Source organism: Kogia breviceps, chromosome 1 (genome assembly GCF_026419965.1).
Source record: "Kogia breviceps isolate mKogBre1 chromosome 1, mKogBre1 haplotype 1, whole genome shotgun sequence".
In the NCBI taxonomy this organism is placed as follows: Eukaryota; Metazoa; Chordata; class Mammalia; order Artiodactyla; family Physeteridae; genus Kogia; species Kogia breviceps.
The window spans coordinates 158,510,145-158,530,310 of record NC_081310.1 but is presented as its reverse complement, the minus strand read 5'-3'; the positions used below and the strand labels follow the sequence as shown (position 1 = coordinate 158,530,310).

The window sequence follows — 20,166 nt, the reverse complement described above, 5'->3', positions numbered from 1 at the left end:
ATCTCACACCCATGTATCTAACTGCTTTTCCCATTTTTCCACAGACATCATAAATTCAACAAGTCAAAACTAAACTAGCAACTTCACCTCAAACCTACTATTATCCAGAAATATACATGTGGTTCTTAACACCTCTCAACTTTCACATCCAAACACTTACCAAGTCCTTTACCTTCTTCCAATTTAACGACCTCATAAATGCATCTAGTTTTATTCATTCTCAACATCAATACCAATAGTTAAGATCAATATTTAGAGATTTATCTCCTGGAAATAAACTAGTTTCTTCAGGGCATAATTCGAGTAGTTTTACAAACATCATCTTAGTATATAGAATTAATTCTCCTCTAAAGTGAGGGATTAATCCATTTGATATAAATTATATATACAATTATTATATATAGTTATATATAATAATATTTATATATATATTATTAGGGTTATTCCTTCATGCTTATTAGTGTCACTCAATAAGCTGTGGCTTAACAAGACTGGATTATTCTCCCTATTAATTCTTGTAGCCTACATATTTAGATAACAAATTCTGTATTTTCAAACTTAATCCTCCTATTCAGTTCTGATGCCCTACTTGAAATCAATGACAACTGAAAGATATAAAAAGAAGCTACATTCATCAGCAAATAAAAAGTGCATGGGTTTAATATAATAAGAACTTAGATTTGGTCAATACTTTATACACTAGCAAATATAATTAAAAATAGAATCCTGTAGCACAAAACAGATCATATTTTAAAGGTGTAAGTTCATTCTGATTATAAATCAACTCTTCATCCTATTCTAAAATATTTGGCCACAGAACTCTTGATTGTTTACCCCATGCCCAAAACCTGCCCCCTTCTGCTATTTTTTTGCCATCTCAATTAAATAGCACCACCCAACTAGTGAAGGAAAAATCCTGAAACCATCCTTGACTCCTTTCTTCCTTCTGTCACATCTAACATGTAATGCATCAGCAAATCCTGTAGACTCTACACTCAAAATATATCCTCAATCTAACCACTTCTCACCTACTCTTCCAAATCACTATTATGTCTCATCTGAACTTATGCAACAGCTTCTTAAATGTTCTGCTTGCTTCTATTCTTATGGACCCGTACTCCATCCTCTCAGATCATGTCACTTATGTGTTAAAACCCTCCAGAAGCCTTCTCATTAGACATTCAAAATAAAATTCAGGGCTTCCCTGGTGGTGCAGTGGTTGAGAGTCTGCCTGCCGATGCAGGGCACATGGGTTCGTGCCCCGGTCCGGGAAGATTCCACATGCCGCGGAGCGGCTAGGCCCGTGAGCCACGGCCGCTGAGCCTGCGCGTCTGGAGCCTGTGCTCCACAACGGGAGAGGCCACAACAGTGAGAGGACCGCGTACCACAAAAAAATAAATAAGTAATAAAATAAAATTCCAAGTCCTTCTACCAAAACCTATAAGACTCTAATGATCCAAACTCTAGGTTAACTCTCTGATCTCACCTTTCTATTACAGTCTACCTCACACACTCCACTCAAGCCACACTAACTTTCAAGCATGTCAAACATAATTGAGTCATGGGATACTGTACTTGCTGCTCCTTCTCTATCGAATGTTCTCTCCTTGAATATTCATAATAATTTGCTCCTTTATATAATTCATGGCTCTGCTCAAATGTCACCTTATCAGAGAGAACTACCACAACACCTCATCACTATAGTACTAACTCCTGTACTTTAACAGTGTTTATTATTTCCTGATATATTATTTACTTGTCAGTTGACTATCTGTCACCCCTCTTAATATAAGCTTCATGAGAGCCGGTTTCACCTCTTTTATTAGCACTGTATCCCCAGCACCTAGAAGTACCTAACATATAACATGCAATAAACACTTTTTAAACAAATGAATGAAACTCAGACCAGGTAACTATAATAACAAAAGCAATCAATTTTGACATACAACATACCATCATATTCTTTTTGAATAAACTTTTCCAAGCCAATTAAAATTTGCTCCCTGTTGTGTTGTTCAGAAAAAGGTGGTGACAATTCATCTAAGTTAAAAAAAAAAGGAAAAAGAAAAGTAAGGAGAATGAAATCTGAAAATGTCTTCAATTTTTTACCCTAAAAACTTTACTTTTCTTCATTATTTGTTGACTCTCTGACATTAACATCATAAATGTTACTGGGGAAGGAAGGAGCAGAGAAAGAACAGAAAAATAACTTTACAGATCTATGTACATTTCACATGATCATTTTCCTTGTGAAAAAGCTACAAGATATACTTTCTTCTACAAATTATTTTTTTTTCCAGACAATCTACCCTCTCCCATATACATGCTGGTTTTTCCCCTCCTGTTAAGACTATTCTCATTCTGTTACACTAGGTACCCAACTCAATCAAATCTAACAGTTCCCTCAAATGCCTGGTCAAGATTCATACCTTCCCTATAAGCTTCTTTGTCCAATCATGGCCTTTAATGACCTCTCCTTAATTGAATTTCCTTAGTTCTTCAAACCACTTGTCAGTTTAGTTTATACTGTCCTTTCAGTTTTCCAGTTATTTCATTTATAGTCATCTTATTTTTCCAAATAAGACCATACACTCCTTAAGAATAGTCTTTTTTTTCCTATCTCCTCCTCCAGACACATACCCAAGAGTTAATGTGGTAAGGAATTAAATTAATATTCAGCTTTTGAAAAACAAATGCATCATCAGTGGTTGCAAGCTGAATAGCTGAAATACAGGTGATTTTTTTTTTGGATTGGAGAAACTATTCTGTGTGATACTCTAATGGTAATATGTAACATGATGCACTTGTAAACACCAACAGAACTCTGTAGTACAAAGAGTCAACTTTATGGTATGCAAATTTTTAAAAATCATCTAGGAGGTCCAGGAATCTCAGGATGGAATGCAGTCTATAACAAAGAATCCAGCTACATTATAAATGTATAAGAAAACTTCACTCAAGGGAGTGGGGGGGGGGTGCTAATCTAACTTTGAAAATAAATGGAGTCTGTAAGATTAAGGGTTAAAGGAACTGCACATAAGCACTGTACTCTAATTGATAAAGCTGCTTCCCATCAGGGTATAGGATAACAGTTCTGATAATGCTATACATGTGTACTTAAATGGAACAATTAAATAAATGGGTGGCACATGGTGGAAGCCAAGTTTCTCACTGTTGGAGTTGGACATTTACAGATAATCACAAAGAGGAGGCTAGAAAGAGCCATGTGGTAATATATTAGACTTGGAGACATCAGTACAAAGTCATGCTTAGCTTAATAAAGGTAAGATGGTCACACAGAAATATTTATAGATACATGTATATACATGGATTAGTATACACACATAAATTTTCTTGCTCGGAGAGGACCTAGAAACAACAATACCCAGTAACACAACAAGCACTCTGACACCCAGATCTTAGTTTCTAACACCATTCTCCAATAAAGGAACCAGGGCTCTTTGGGAAACTGTCTAATTCTAGGACTGAGACAGAAATTTACATGATGATCCTGGAGTATCTTGCAGGGCCAGAAAGTAAGAAAGTGTTAAAATACAAAGGAACAAACTAATAACAACAACAAAAAGAAACCAAAAAACTCCACACACTGATGGGAATATATCAAAAGGTCACAGGAACCAAATGAAAGCACTCCCAACTGCCAAATTTGGAACAATTTGGGCAACAAAAATAGTAGTATTGGATTATAACCCAAAGCATAATACATCTATGAGTCCATATTGAGATAAATATATGACTCAATAAATAAAAACAAATGTAGTGAATTATATCTTAATAAAGCTGCTAAAGAAGAATGTGCCATGGTCCAGCCAATCAACTCCTAGGTATTACTCAAGAGACATTAAAACATATGTCCATACTCAGACTCATACATGAATGTACACAGTATATTTATTTATAATAGCCAAAATTTAGAAACAAACAAAATATTTATCAACAAGTGAGTGGTAAACAAAATGTGGTATAGCCACACAACAGAACACAACTCAGCAATAAAAAGAAATGAACCACTGATACACATCACAGCATAGATGAATCTCAAAGTAATTATGCCAAGTGAAAGAAGCCAGATCCCCTCATCAAAAAAAAAAAAAAAAAACCAGTACATTCCATGTGATTCTATTTACCTAGAACTCTAGAAAAATTCAAATTAATCTATAGTGACCAAAAGCAGATAAGTAGTTGCCTGGCAGGAGCTGAAGATAAGGAAAGGTAGAAGGGAGGGATTACAATGGAGAACTAATGTTATGACATCAGAAACTTTATCTTACCTGGGACACAGCAAATACTTAAAAAATGTTTGAGGAGTGAAGGTTTATTCCAGGTACACCATAAATGTTAATTGAAAAATGGTATGTAAGGCTTTACCCAAATCTTTATAACCTTATCTCCCTCTATTACCTTTCTTATACTCTACCAAATTTAAGGCAATTATTCTCTACTACACCCTATGCTTTTATGTATAATCTCTTATATCTGAAAATGCAGTCCATCTCAAATGCCACATCATTAATTCCAATTCCTCTGTTCCAATCCAGTTAAAATTAATTGTGTCTGACTGAACTGCATTTTGCTTACCACTGCTATAGAATGTAACACATTCTGCTTCCAATTATGGCAAGTTTCATATATGTCTTATACAACCATTTAGAGTAACACTGTGCAAGAAAATTGCAATGACAGTAATGTTCTCTATCCAGACTATCCAATGCAGTAGCCACTAGCCACATGTAGCTACTCAATACTTGAGGTGTGACTAGTATAACTGAGTAACTTAATTTTTTATATTTTAGCAAATTTAAATTTAAATAGACACATATATCTAGTGACCACCATATTAGACAGCACAAATCCAGAGTCCAAGCTCCTTAAAAGCAACATGATGGACTCTGCATTCCCCTTGGCATTTACCACTGTGCCTTGCACACAGTAGGCATTTAATAAATATATGTGATTGGGTCTCTAAACTATTTAAAAACCTCTACCCAAACAAAATGTAAGCAAACTATTTTCAAATAAGAAAATAAATATTCAAAAACTAAGAAATAATCTAGTCTTAGGAAGTAGTTCTAGTAATAAAAGACTTACCAAAACATCTTTTACATACTAAATCAAGTATTTCCCGAAATCGATTTGTCATTGGCGGTAGAGGCTTTAGATCAATTTTCCTGAAATCGTCTGGGCAATCATTTTTTGAATGGCCATCCTTTTTGCAGATGCTGCATACTATTGTTGGCGGCTATACAAAGGTTAAAAAAAGAATCTAATTATCAAATAAACTATTGAGAGACTTCATTATCACTTACAAGGAAGTACAAAAAGAAACTTTTATGCAACTCAGTCTGATAACCTATACTTTCAAGAGGTTAAAAAAAAAAGCATGTTAATGAAATTCAGTATTAAATGTAAAAAATAACAGGGCTTCCCTGGTGGCGCAGTGGTTGAGAATCCGCCTGTGGATGCAGGGGACGCGGGTTCGTGCCCTGGTCCGGGAAGATCCCACATGCCGCGGAGCGGCTGGGCCCGTGAGCCATGGCTGCTGAGCCTGCGCGTCCGGAGCCTGTGCTCCGCAAAGGGAGAGGCCACAACAGTGAGAGGCCCGCATACCACCAAAAAAAACCAAAAAAACAAATGTAAAAAAAAAAAACACATTTTGAGCCAACCACTAATTTTCTTCTCCACTAAAATGATATTACCAAGGATTAGATTTACCTGAAGATGTAAGATAAAGGAAATACCAAGAGATACAAAAGGTATAGGTTAATTCAAACAGTGTGATCAGCTCCCAAAATGAAATGCATACATCACATTTTAACCTTAAGGTCTTTAACAAAGTAGATTATAAAGAAATTTCAAGTGGCACCTTTCATTTCACTTGAAACATTTTCTATCTTCAGAGTCAGTCATTTATAAAACCATTGCTTGACTAGTTGGCTCAATTTCATTACATTAGCATGGTACTCAAGAAACTGAACTCTAAAAGTGACTCAGCTTCATATAAGGAACAACTCTTATGCAATAGCCACAAACTTAACTTTCAAACCCTGCAACACCATTTCAAATGTATTCTAACAGACTACCAGACAGGTGGCCAAAACAGTAAAAATTCATCCCAACTACTTAAAAAAAAAAAAAACTCATATGGTTAAAGAAGAGCACTACTCTTTTCTTTATTGTAATATGCCTAGGAACTTAGCTTCTTCCTCCAGGGTTAGCCTGGACATTTACCTAGCCAAATATATACAGAAACCTCTCTTTGTGGGAATGCTGTGCTGTGGGCTAATTAACAGTACCACAGAAATTTTTATCAGCTTTTTAAAGCTTTTAAAAAATGACATATTTATCAGAAAATTCTAGTAAAGTGTTACAGATAACTAGAGAGAGAAATAAAATTGGAGAAATAGTTACCCTAAGATAAGGTTCCAGGAAAAAAAAGTATTAAGAAACGTAAACTGCAGTTATATTACTAGGAGGCTTTTCTAAATATCTGCCATTTATTTCATCTTTTTTAGTAGTCCATATGCCCTAAATACTACAACCTAAACAAAATGGGACAGAGTATCCTAACAAAGGATGAAGAAACACAGCTTAGTAATTAGCTTAAAAATTCTAAAGCTTGTCAATAAACAATTAACGATAAATCAACGAAACTTGATGACTTTTCAGGGGTTGTTTTTTGTATTCTACTTGATTTACACATTATCTGTATAATCATTTTTTCAACCTAGGTGCTGATACTATTTCAATTAGGTACACTACACTCAAAGCAAAGTAACTTAGCTAAAACTTTTATTAACAAAGTAATTATTTTCTGTTACAAAGTAGCTTATTTTCTGCTCGCTAAGGTTTTTATTTTTTATAATTTATCAAGTTAAAGTTCAGACTATCCCACTTTAAAAGTGGAAAAGTTAAGACTCCTATAACTCATAAGGGATATGCCAAAATCCAAAGAGAAGCTCAGTGGCAGACACAGGATCTGAATTCATTTTTTTTTTTTGCTTCCTGATCTTAGTTTTAACTCAACTATCTTTAGTTAAGTTTATATACCAATCTTTGACCCCCACCAAAAAAACTTTAAAACAGAATACTATTAAAGTTTACAGACACTGCATTCTCCTTTGTGGAAGTAAATGTAATCATATGTAAAAAAAAAATCAGCAAAATTTAAAATATATGCTGCCTTTACCAAACTCACTTTCATAAGATATCTAATGAATCCTTTCATATATGACAAAGTTAAGCAAACCAACTAGTAATAGAGTGCTGAAACATTTCAGGTTTCATATACATTCTTAAAAGGCAACTACAGGGCTTCCCTGGTGGCGCAGTGGTTGAGAGTCCGCCTGCCGATGCAGGGGACACAGGTTCATGCTCCAGTCCGGGAAGATCCCACATGCTGCAGAATGGCTGGGCCTGTGAGCCTTGGCCGCTGAGCCTGCGTGTCCGGAGCCTGTGCTCCGCAACGGGAGAGGCCACAAAGGCGAGAGGCCCACGTACCACAAAAAAAAAAAAAGGCAATTACAGGCAAAAATACAAAAAGTAAAAGAAACATATACACCAAAAAAAATTCCAAAACAATAGTCACCATCACAGAAACTATCTTTACATTTCTGAATCTAAAAACTATAAATACAGAGTCATACAACAACCACAAAACCTTACAGATTGCTTACAAACTGTATCCTACCTTGCCAGAGGTTAAAATAAACTTATCAAACACAAAATATAATTCCTGGGTGGGGTGGTTATCATCATCATTAAGGTCAGAAGCATCTTCTGTAGCTTTGCAGTTGCAAGAGGTAGCAGATGTGTCAGTGCATAAAATGTGATGTGAACTTTCTGTTTCTAAATTTGACCTGCAGCCTGTACCAGCAGATTCATCTGGTTCAGGGGATTTACAATCAATGCAATTACACTGGGTGAGCTCCTTTTTAAAACAAGTTTCTGAAGGTACTAAAACATCTTGTTTCTTAATTGATTTTGGCTCTAATTCACTGCTTTCACTGGTGGAAAGAGATGAAGATTCCTGTCCATGTTCAGCCAAATCTAGTTCATTTATCAACAAATTATCATCTTCAGTAATACATCTCTGTGATGTACATTCCATTTCTTCATATTTATCAGGCTGACCTCTTTCTGCACTTATTTTTTCTGTGCTTTCCCCAAGTAGAATGCAACAACTGGATGCCATATTTTCAGACTTCACGGGTTTCTTATTGCTTATTTTTCCCTTCTCTTTTTTCATGGAATCCACTGTAGGTTTATTTTCACCCTTCCTCTGAGGACAGGCAAAATACCGATAAGTTGCCCTGAATCTCTCCACAACATATTCATAAACAAGCTGGCTGTTTAAGCTCCGTGCAACATTCCTTTTGATTGAAAATGGATCTAGTAAAAAAAAAAAAAAAGGTCAGTAGCTAAGTATCTATTAACAAACTACATTTCCAAGCTTATACAAACAGCATTATACATTGTCAGCAGAGTGCATTTTCCCAAAATTTTTCTAAGGTAAACTCCCAATGAGAGTTCCTGCAAATTGAGTAGTGGAAATAAAATAGCAACATCTTTCCTTTGTTTCTGTCATAAAATAAAAAACTAAAAGAAAAAGAGAGAAAAGAATAAAATAAGGTAATTAATGAGAGGATGGCTGAGGAGGTCAACTCAGTAATTACAAAATTTCAATGATGAAATTGCTAGAAAAAGCTATGCCAATATGCTTCCCTATACTGTCTTTGAATGAAATTTTTCAAGCTCCAGGACCTAGTAGCAATTTTCATCTCTTATCGTAATATTCTTCAGTTATATACCCCTTGCAATTTAAACAAATAAAATATAACCTAAGACTCTCCAGGCTTCAAGTTATACTGATTTTAAGATTTAACTTCAGTAATATCAGAAAATTAAAGAGAGAAAGAAGGAGAAATAATAGAAAGAAAAGTAGAAAAAAAAACTAAGAAAGTAAAAATTAAACCAAAATTTAAATTCTGATTCGGTCTAAAATGGCTATGCTGGGGCTTCCCTGGTGGCGCAGTGGTTAAGAATCTGCCTGCCAATGCAAGGGACACGGGTACGAGCCCTGATCTGGGAAGTTCCCACATGCTGCGGAGCAACTAAGCCCGTGAGCCACAACTACTGAGCCAGCGCATCTGGAGCCTGTGCTCCACAAAGGGAGAGGCCGTGACAGTGAGGGGCCCGCACACCACGATGAAGAGTGGCCCACACGCTCCACAACTGGAGAAAGCCCTCGCACAGAAACGAAGACCCAACACAGCCAAAAATAAATAAATTTTTAAAAAATTAAAATTAAAAAAATAAAATAAAATGGTTATGCTTAAAAGGCTTGCGTCAACTGAATCCTCATTATTAAGAGCATAGAAAAGAGTTCTGAAAATGTTTCTGGGTTTTTGGATTTTACAAGCCTTAAATACAAATATGCCCCAGGAAAAAAGAACAGTGCCACCCAAAAGATAATACACATTTTCTCCACTACTGAAGATCATTAAGTGAAAGGATTAACAGGCCAGGCTTCAGATTGTTAAGACTGGGGCATCTGTTACTTTTTACTGTTATCTAAATCCATAGGCTTTTAAAAGCTTTACTTAGCATCTTTTCCTTTTCTAGAAGAAAAAGAAGGGAAAAAAAAAGGCAGAGAGAAATTATGATGGTTGCAGGCTTCAGAGCTCATTTATTTACCATATGTAAGCGAGTACAAGATGTGAGTACGTGTTTGAGTGTATGAGAATATTTGTAAGTCCAACTCACAGTAGAGAAGCCCTGCAGAGGACAGAGGGAAGAGAAGAATGTGTAGTCTAAACAGACTAAAATGATGGACAGAAATTACATTTCCTATCTATAGAAAGTGAGCAAAATGTTGTGGAATTTAAATTTTTTATTAAGAATTTAGAAGCCATACTATTTATTTCTGTATCTCTAAAGATCTTAATGTTCTTGGGATTTGATGTGAAACCTTATTTGTCAGCATCAATTGTTCTTTTTTCCTTTAGCTTAGCCATATTTAATAAATGAAGTACTTCACAGGACAATGAAAAAATGGATTTTAAGATTATACTTTAACATAATTTTATGACACAAATATATTTTAAAATATCTTATAGTATTCATATAACTATTCTATTTTTCTGTATTTCTGAAATTTTCCACAATTAAAAAAGAAAAAGGCATGTATACAAGCTAATTATCCTAGCCATTATAATATTTACAGATTGGAAACTTTTAAGTAAGCATTAATTCTATAAAGCTATCATGGACCTGATAAAGAATTTATCCAAAATATATAGTGACAACCTAGTGACATATAGTGCTACAAAGCCAAGGGATAAAATTTATAACGCTACATTAGAAATAGATGATGAGCGGCACACACAAAATTCTCCAAATGAAATATAACATATCATCTCACCTTCAATGGCTATTCGCCTTTTAGGCCAGTTTTTGTTTTCTCTTGTTAAAATATCTTGTATCCGTACACATATGACGTATTCCTCCAAAGCAAAATCCAGTGTGTAAAATTTTAGCAGCTCTAACCATAACTGTCCCAGGGACACCTGATTTGGTGTTCCCAATGTTAAAGGAGACTGGAAAAGAAAAAATACCTTTCATTTGAACTTCACAAAACTATAGAATTGTTTAACTTTCAATTTAAAAAGACCTTAGAGATCACCTTTTCAAAAACTGAGGCATGAAAGAACAGGCTGCCAAAAAGCAATTTGTGGCACAGCTAGGAACAGAGTGTCCCAGATAACTGACTCCTAGAATTTTATGTTCTTTCCAATAAACCAGTGATGCTCAACCCTGGCTGCACATTAGAATCACATTGAGAGCACTAAAATTTACTAACACCTGAGCTTGGCACCACTCCCATCTCCCATACCTTTCCCAAGACTGTGATTTTAATGGACTGAGATTTTTAAAGCCTCCTAAGTGATTGTCCTGTGCTGTGCAGCCAAGGTTGCTAACCACTGTATAACAACTACTATAGCTCCTCCATTGCAGCAATTATTTTTAAAATCTATATAAATGCCCAGGGCTTTCAAAAGCTAATTCCTTCATTCAACAAACATTTTAGAACCCACTGTGTCCCTGGCATTGTTCTGGGGATATAAAAAAATAATGGGAGCTCCCACTTAAACCAGCATCACTCACTCTTCTAAGTGCTGCACATATACAACTACTAATTCTAACAGCTATGAAGTAGATACTATAGGGCAAGGATTTGACTCAGGACCACCTGGCTACTGGGTCTGTGATGCTAATCATTATAGCATACTGTGACTCAAACAAGGTGAGGTCCTATTTCATAGACTATTAGGAGAGGAAGAGACCATTTAACAATTTCAATGAAGGCTACATGCTAAAATGGGTCTCTTAATCAGGGGGGTCTTACAGAAAAGGTAATACCTGAATTCTAAAGCAATTAGCTAGATGAATGCCAGCTAAAAGTGACCACTAAGGCATATAAAGGCATAAAAATCATTCACTCATTCCATTCTACAACTATTCATTGAGTGCCTACTATGTGCCAGGCACTTGGGATATATCCATGAAAAAAAAACAAAGATCCTTGCCTTAGTGGAGCTTATATTCTAGGGGAAGAAGACAATAAGCAATGAACTTAATAAGTAAATTACACAGTAAGTTAGAAGAAGAAAAGTGCTGTGAAAATAAGAAAGAGTTGAGTAGGTTTAGTAAAGGGGGTGGGATATGGGAGCAGATTTCAGTGTTAAATATAGTCAGGATAGGACTTGTTGAGAAGGTATGATCTGAAGAAGAGGAAAAAGGGTTCTAAAAATAGTAAACAGAGCAAATGCACTAAAGTAGGAGTGTAAACAGTTTTAAAAAGAAAATAGTGTGGCACAGAGAGGAGAGGAAAAGAGGGAAACAAAGAGCTAATCAGTAAGAACTCTGGCTTTTATTCTAAATTAAATGAGGAGCCACTGAAGCATTTCAAGTGTGGGGAGGGAGAAGGGCATGATCTGACTTAAGTTCTAGAAGAGCCACTCTGATTGTTGTGTTGAGACTATAAAGGGGGCAAGGGTAAATGCAGGGAAACTTATTATGAGTCTGTGGTAGTAGTCCAGGCCAGAGATGATATGGCTAGGAACAGGATGGTAACAGGGGAAGTGGTCAAACTGTGGATATATTTTGAAGTAGAGATGACAGGATTTCCTGACAGACTTGGTATGGGGTATGAAAGAGAGAAGTAAAGGATGACTCCAAGGTTTCTGACTGAGCAACTGAAAGGATGAAGTGCCATCAACTGAGACAGGGAAAACTGCATGTGGAGCAAGGGGAAGACCCAGAGTTCAGTTTTAGACACATTAAGATTAAGACATCTATTAGACATCTTAGTAGAAACATTAAATAGCAGGTTGGAAATACAATTATAGAGTTTAGGAGAGAGGTTTGGCCTAACATTTAAACTTGGGAGTCATCATCATATAGATAGTACTTAAAATCCATGGGATTTGATGAGATCACCAAGGGAGTGTAGATACAGAAAAAAGGCAGGGATCAAGGACTGAACCCTAGAATACTCCAACATTAAAGAGATTGGAGAGGAAAGGAAGAACCAACAAAGAGACTGAGAAGGAATAATCAGGCATGGGTGTGGTATTCTGAAAGTCATGTTAAGAATTTTTTTAGAGAAGGAAATAATCAACTGCAAATGTTGCTGATAAGTCAAAAAAGATTAAAAATTGTGAAATAACTATTGGATTTAGCCATGTGGAGGATACTGACACTGGCAAAACAAGTTTTGGCAGATTGATGGGGGTCAAAGCCTGAGTAGAGTGAGTTAAAAGGAAACAGAGAAATTGGAAAATAGTGTATATAAACAATTCCTTCGAGAAGTTTTCCTGCAAAAGGGAGCAAGGAAATAGCTGGGACGGGAAATGGTGTCAAGATTTTTCTTTAAAGTGGGAGATATAAAAGGATGTATGATTCAGTAAAGAATGAAAAATTGGTAACCTAGGATGGAAAGAGAAGAACTGCTAGAGCAATGTTCTGGGATAGACAAGAAGGGATGGGACTAAACACACAAGTTAAGATAATGACTTTAGATAGCAACACAGGAACTTCCTTTATGAAAGCTGGCAGCAAGGCAGAGTATGTGAGTGCAGATAGTGGGAGATGGTGGTGGGAGTGGGAAATTCTCTTTTGACTGCTTCAGTTTTCTCAGAGAAGTAATAATAAGCAAGATCATTAGCTGAGAGTATTGATGGTTTGAGAAGAGGGTAGCAGGTAGTCTAGGAAAGTGGAAGAACTGAACATGGTATAGCTAGAGCAATGATTTCTGTAATGTTCACATTTTTGTAATAATGTCTGTCTACTTCAGAAGACTACATGCTTCTGGAGGACATAATCCATGAATATACATCTCGGGTTCTCTAGCACTCAAGATAATGCCTGGCACATAGCTGGTCCTTAATAAATGAAGTTTGAATGATTAAATAAGCAAGCCACCCTCTAAAGGAGCACAAGGCCTTTATTTCTTCACCAGTCTGGCAACATAATCCCCATATGCTAAAGCTCTGGTCACAGCCCAACTCCTGAAGGAAATTTTTCTTATCTAAATGAAAAAGATACAAAGAATTACCTTGATATGATTCAAACAATACAAGCCTTTCAAAATGAGGTATATATTTATTAGGGAATCTTGGTACTGAAAAACTAAACCAGATCAACCCCTCACTTTACAGATGAGGAAAATGAGGCCAAGAGGCTTACTCAAGGTCAGTCAGTCAATCTACTATTAAAATAGCTTCAACTGAAGGCATCACAAATTCAACAGATAGAAAAGCCAAAAACAAAAACAAAAAAAGCTTACTTTGCCATGTTTTTCCTTCATGGCATTACTTTGGTTGTCTGTTTCTGTCTTCTTGGTATCATCTTTTGGTTGGTCTGCCTTAGCTTTGTTTTCCTCAGCAATTGAGTTTTTCTCAGTTGCACTACTTGAATTATATTCCCACTTCACAAACTTCTCTTCTACTATGCCCTTCAGCTGAAAGTCATCCATTCTTTTTGGGTCAAAGCCTTCAATCTATATAAAAAGGCATTCCAAATTGGTAGTGGAAAATTATTAAAAGAAAAAAAAAAGATGGACAAACAGACAAACCAGAATTCCAACTTTAAACGCGTGAACAGAGCACTCTGCAAGAATGAACTACATATATACATGTGCATACATGTTACAAACTGATGCTTACCCAACTTCCAAGTAAGCAAGGAAGAAGAGGGGGTTTTCTTTGTTGTAGAAAAAACATCACCATTAAAGCAAAACAGTAAGAAGGGATTCCGCCATCAGTTTGGGAGTCAATATAGCACAACTGCAAAATGAATGGGAAAAAAAGTACCACCATTTAACTTTCTTTCTGTTCTCCTCAAAATAGCTTTTATCTTCCTACCATAATCATTGTTAAAAGTTCAAATAATGACAAATATAAGGAATGACCTGAAATCACACCACCCTGAAATAACTATTTATATATTGGTAACCATCTTTCCATTCATTTCCTTACTGCATATGAAGATACATATATATATTTTAGTTAAATGGAACCATATCACACATAGTGCTTTTACTGTGGACATCTTTTAAAAATCTTATTTTCTTATCTTGCCTCTACTTCTGCCTCGAGGTTAACGATCTTCTATGTACTCTTCCATGCCTTTTTCTATACTCAAATAACCATATACAAATATACATACATTCCTATTTTCTATATAAATACAGGGAGCATTTTATAGTTTTTGTCACTGTTTTACCAAAATAGACATCTCTTTGTATATTACTCTTCTCCCTTAACAATGCACCAAGAAAGTCTCTCTTAGTCAATTAGTATATATCTAACACATCTTTTAAAATGGTTAAATTACAGCCTATGATCTGGATGGTTATTCAACAGTTCCCTCACCCAAGGACTTTCACATTTTGTTCTAAGTTTGGCCACTTTAAACAGTCCTGTAATATTTATCCTTATACATTCTCCTAAATACTGGTGCTCATTTCTATGAGCTATATTCCCAGGAATGTGTTTGCTGGATTTTAAAATGTGATATATTTAAATTCTAATAAATATTATAAGACTGTTTTCCAAAATCAGTACAGAAATTTCTCTTTTCATCAGTAACAAGAAGGTATACACTCGGGCTTCCCTGGTGGCGCAGTGGTTGAGAGTCCGCCTGCCGATGCAGGGGACACGGGTTCTTGCCCCAGTCCGGGAAGATCCCACATGCCGTGGAGCGGCTGGGCCCGTGGGCCATAGCCGCTGAGCCTGTGCGTCCGGAGCCTGTGCTCCGCAACGGGAGAGGCCACAACAGTGAGAGGCCCGAGTACCGAAAAAAAAAAAAAAGGTATACACATGCTTCCCAATACTAGGTGTTACAACCTTTTTTTTAAAAAAAAATATTTATTTTATTTACTTATTTATTTGGTTGTGCTGGGTCTTCGTTGTGGCTTGCCTGCTCCTTAGTTGCAGCACATGTACTCCTTAGTTGCGGCCGGAAGGCTCCTTAGTTGCGGCATGTATGTGGAATCTAGTTTCCTGACCAGGGATCGAACACAGGCACCCGGCATTGGGAGCACAGAGTCTTAACCACTGCGCCACCAGGGAAGTCCCTATTTTTTTTATTTTTTCTTTTTAATTAAAGTATAGTTGATTTACAAAGTTGTGTTAGTTTCAGGTGTACAGGTATTACCACTTTAAAAAAATTGTCAACAAGATGGGTGACATATAATATCTAATAGTTACTTCAATTTGCATTTCCTTGATGCTAAGAGGTTATACAAGTTTTCATGTATTTACTAACCATTTGGATTTGCTCTTTTCTGAACTATTAAATCTTTTGCCAGTTTTTCTATTTTCATCAATACATATCGATTTGTACGTGTTCTTTTTTATGTTATAAATAATAACTCTTTATATCTGATATATGCATTTGAAAAATGTTATTTTTTCCTAATCTGCTTTGGCATCATTTATGGTTCTTTTTATCATATAAAATGTACTGTTTATATAAATAGTTAAATATGCTTATATCTTCTAGGTTTCCTACCATGGTAAAGATGTTTCTCCAATCCACAGGTTACATACACATACTCTTAAATTTTCTTCTAAAATTTTGAATTTTCATTTGAGTGGAATTTATTTTTGCATTTAGTGTATAAGGGTCCAACATTATTTTCTTCAATAAAGATACAGTTCTGACAGAACCATTTATTAAATAAACCATTGTTTCCTCACTGAAATCTTTTATTCTTTTCATAGATTAAAACCTCATTTACACTAGGACCTACTTATGGGCTTTCTATTTTGTTCCACAGATCTACTTGTTTATTCCTATGCAATGGTATACACTTGACTAAAGCAGTTTTATAGTGGTAAAGTACATCCTCCTTCACTAGTTTTCTTTTTCTGAATTATTCTGGCTTCTCTCAAACATTTATTCTTCCATACTAACTTTAAGATTACGGTATAATTTTTTCCCCAAATTCTTGGTAATTCTAATTGAAATTATTGTACATTTGAAAATTAATTTAAGAAGACTTTACATTTTAGGGATACCATCTCCCTCTCCAATAACTTGGTGTATTTGCATTTTCCAAAAATTTAGTTGTCATCATCAATTACTCACTTTCCCTCACCTCTAGTATCCATTAACTTTGCAAGTCCTGCTTCCAAAACTTATCCCAAATCTGTCTACTTGGCTTCATATCCATTCTAACCTAGCACAGATCGTTATCCTCTCTAGCTGATCACCACAACAGCCTGTTCACTGGGTTCCCTATTTCTACTCTTTACCCCCAAAAGACCTTTTCCAAGCATAAATCACATCAAGTCATATACTGCTTTTAAAACTTATCCTGTGCTTTCCCAATGTAATTAAAATACAAGTTCCTTACCACTGGAAGTGTCTGTCTAACCTCATCCTCTACAACTTTCACTCTCACTCGCTTCATTCCAGTCACTCTTGCCTTTTTCTGCTTCTTAAGAGCTCATCCTCACCTTAGAGGCTTTTTACTATCTATCCCTTGGATGTTATTCCCTAAGACAATCAAGTGGCTGGTTGTGCTGGTCAGAGTTTATATATCACACCCTCAAAGAGACTTCCCTGACCATCCAGTGAAAGGTCACTCTCTTACCACATCACCTCATTTTAGTGGCACTAAATTCTACCAGATATTGTGTTATTTATGTATTTGTTTACTGTCTGATTCTTCCAAAAGTATGTAAGCTTCATGACAGCAGGACTCAGTACATCTTGTTAGATGTTTCCAACACCTAAGAACAGTATTTAGCACATAGGAAGCAGCATTTAACAAATGTTTGCTCAATAAATAAATTTGTTCAGATTTTGTTTTCACCATTCAAAAACACAATTTTCTTCCTGTACCCTTATTAAATTTATTTGTTAGTATTTTATAATTTGTATCACTGTCATGAAGATAAAATTTTTCCCTGCTTCTATTCTATAAGATTATTTTTATGACAGAGAAAAGCTACTGATTTTTGTATGTTTATAGTGTATTTAGTCATCACAAATTCTAGCAGTTTTTAACTAGGGTTTTCTAGGTATACAATCATATCATTAGCAAAGAGAACATCTTATTGTTTTTCTAATATTTACATTCATTACTTCGTTTTCTTTCCTTGTTGCATTTTTTAAATCTCCAAAACAATGTATAACATAATTGATGAACACCTCTGTAATGTTCCTTATTTTAACACATATGGCTTGAGTAATTCACTTTTTTAATGATGTTTGGTATTGTTTTGTTTTGGCGTTTTTGAAAATAGTGTTTATCATTTAGTTCCATTTCTAGCTTACTTAAGAGTTTTTTTTCAAGGAAGAACATGCCTTATCAGCATCTAGGCTGTTTTTTTCTGCTTCAAATTGTTAATATAATAAATTATGTTAAAAGATTTCCTAATATTAAACTAGTCTTACATTCCTGAAATAAATCCTGCATGGTTATGGTATATTACCATTTGATACACTAATATATTTCACTTGCTTTTATATATATTTTTTTTATGTTGTGTTTTTTATTTAATTTTACTCTTGGCTGTGTTGGGTCTTCGTTGCTGCGCATGGGCTTTCTCTAGTTGCAGCAAGCAGGGGCTACTCTTCGTTGTGGTGCACAGGCTTCTCATTGCAGTGGCTTCTCTTGTTGAGGAACACAGGCGCACAGGCTTCAGTAGCTGTGGCACATGGGCTTAGTTGCTCCGCGGCATGTGGGATCTTCCCAGACCAGGGATTGAACCCGTGTCCCCTGCATTAGCAGGCGGATTCTTAACCATTGCGCCACCAGGGAAGTCCCCACTTTCTTATATTTTATTTAGACTTTTGCATTTACTTAAGTAAGATCAGCCTATAATTGGACTGTTATTATTTTCTTCTTTACATAATAAAGATGTAGCATAATCACTAAAGCCTTAATGGCTTAGTAAATTTAAGATTATAATTTGAAATAAAAGAGGATTAAAAAACACTTATAAAAAGAGCTTAGGACTTCCCTGGTGGTGCAGCGGTTAAGAATCTGCCTGCCAATGCAGGGGACAGGGGTTGAATCCCTGGTCTGGGACGATCCCACATGCCATGGAGCAACTAAGCCCACGCACCACAACTACTGAAGCCTGCGCACCTAGAGCCCATGCTCTGCAGCAAGAGAAACCACCACAGTGAGAAGCCCACGTGCCGCAATGAAAAGAGTAGCCCCCACTTGCCACAACTAGAGAAAGCCCGCGCGCGGCAATGAACACCCAACACAGCCATAAATAAATAAATAAATAAATTTAAATAAATAAATAAATTTGAAAAAGAGCTCAAAATATTCCACTAGAATAAATTCTCATTTATCCAGGGTATTAGGACAAAGGGTATGCTGCCTAATGAATAAGTCAAGTTAACCAGAAACTTCTTTGCAACTATAAGGAGCTGCTCATGTAAGCTGTTAACACTATCAGACATCTCACATGGGAAAAACACTGAGGTAGTTTAACAGAGAGCTCTTAAAACACAGAGATCTCATATCCAAGATATGGAAATAACCTAAATGTCTACAGACAGATAAATGGATAAAGGAAATGTGCTACATACACACAATGAAACATTATTTAGCCTTAAAAAAGAAGGAAATTCTGCGATTTGCGACAATACAGATAGACCTAGAGGACATTATTTATGCTAAGTGAAATAAGACAGGCACAGAAAGACAAATGTTATATCTCACTTATATGTGGAATCTAAAATAGTCAAACTAATTAGAAGCGAAGAGATTGGCGGCTACTGGAGGCTGGGATAGAGGGAAATGGGAAGATGTTGGTCAAGGGGTATAAAATGTCAGTTACACAAGATGATTAAGTTATGGTGATCTAATGTATAGCGTGGTGACTATAGTTAACCATACTGTACTATATACTTGAAATTTGTTAAGAAGTTAGATCTCAAGTGTTTTCTCACTACACACACAAAAACGGTAACTAAAATGGTAACTATGTGAGGTAACAGATATGTTAATTGGCTTGACTGGTGATTATTTCACAATGTATACATATATCAAATCACCAAGTTGTATACCTTAAATATATACAATAAAAAATAAAGTAAAAACCCCAGGAATCTCTTTTAGATGTCAGATATTGCTAAAATTAATTCTTATGTTAACCACAAAAAGTGGCTCTGAGTCAGGAAACTTGACTATAATGGACTGATAAGGCTAAGAGTTTTGCTGCCCAGAGTATTAATAGGCTTTCCCAGAAAACGATTTCTTATTAGTAGAATGCTAAGAATATAGCTACATAAGAGTGGAGACAGCCAGAGAACAATCAACAGCAATCTAATGATATCAATTACAAGAATAAATTATAGGGCTTCCCTGGTGGTGCAGTGGTTGAGAGTCCACCTGCCAATGCAGGGGACGCAGGTTTGTGCCCCGGTCCAGGAGGATCCCACATGCTGAGGAGCGGCTGGGCCCGTGAGCCATGGCCGCTGGGCCTGCGCGTCCGGAGCCTGTGCTCCGCAACGGGAGGGGCCACAAAAGTGAGAGGCCCATGTACCGGAAAATAAATAAATAAATAAATAAATAAATAAATAAATAATCTCACTTGCCAACTGAACAAAAAA

General features: G+C 35.9%; 1 protein-coding gene across 17 annotated transcripts in view; it reads right to left on the bottom strand.

The window, feature by feature from the left end:
* The window catches only part of TUT4 (terminal uridylyl transferase 4), a 142,210-nt gene that overhangs the window by 29,099 nt on the left and 92,945 nt on the right, over positions 1-20,166 (bottom strand). For all 17 annotated transcript variants that reach the window (XR_010835555.1, XR_010835556.1, XM_067007605.1 and 14 more), the window contains 6 exons: positions 14,247-14,366; positions 13,868-14,080; positions 10,442-10,616; positions 7,709-8,409; positions 5,110-5,260; positions 1,954-2,040 (listed from right to left, as the gene is read on the bottom strand). Coding sequence is in view for 15 of the 17 variants with exons in the window: in XM_067007605.1 (XP_066863706.1) it covers positions 1,954-2,040; positions 5,110-5,260; positions 7,709-8,409; positions 10,442-10,616; positions 13,868-14,080; positions 14,247-14,366 (1,447 nt within the window). In the remaining 2 variants the exon portion in view is untranslated. The remainder of the gene's footprint in view (positions 1-1,953; positions 2,041-5,109; positions 5,261-7,708; positions 8,410-10,441; positions 10,617-13,867; positions 14,081-14,246; positions 14,367-20,166) is intronic.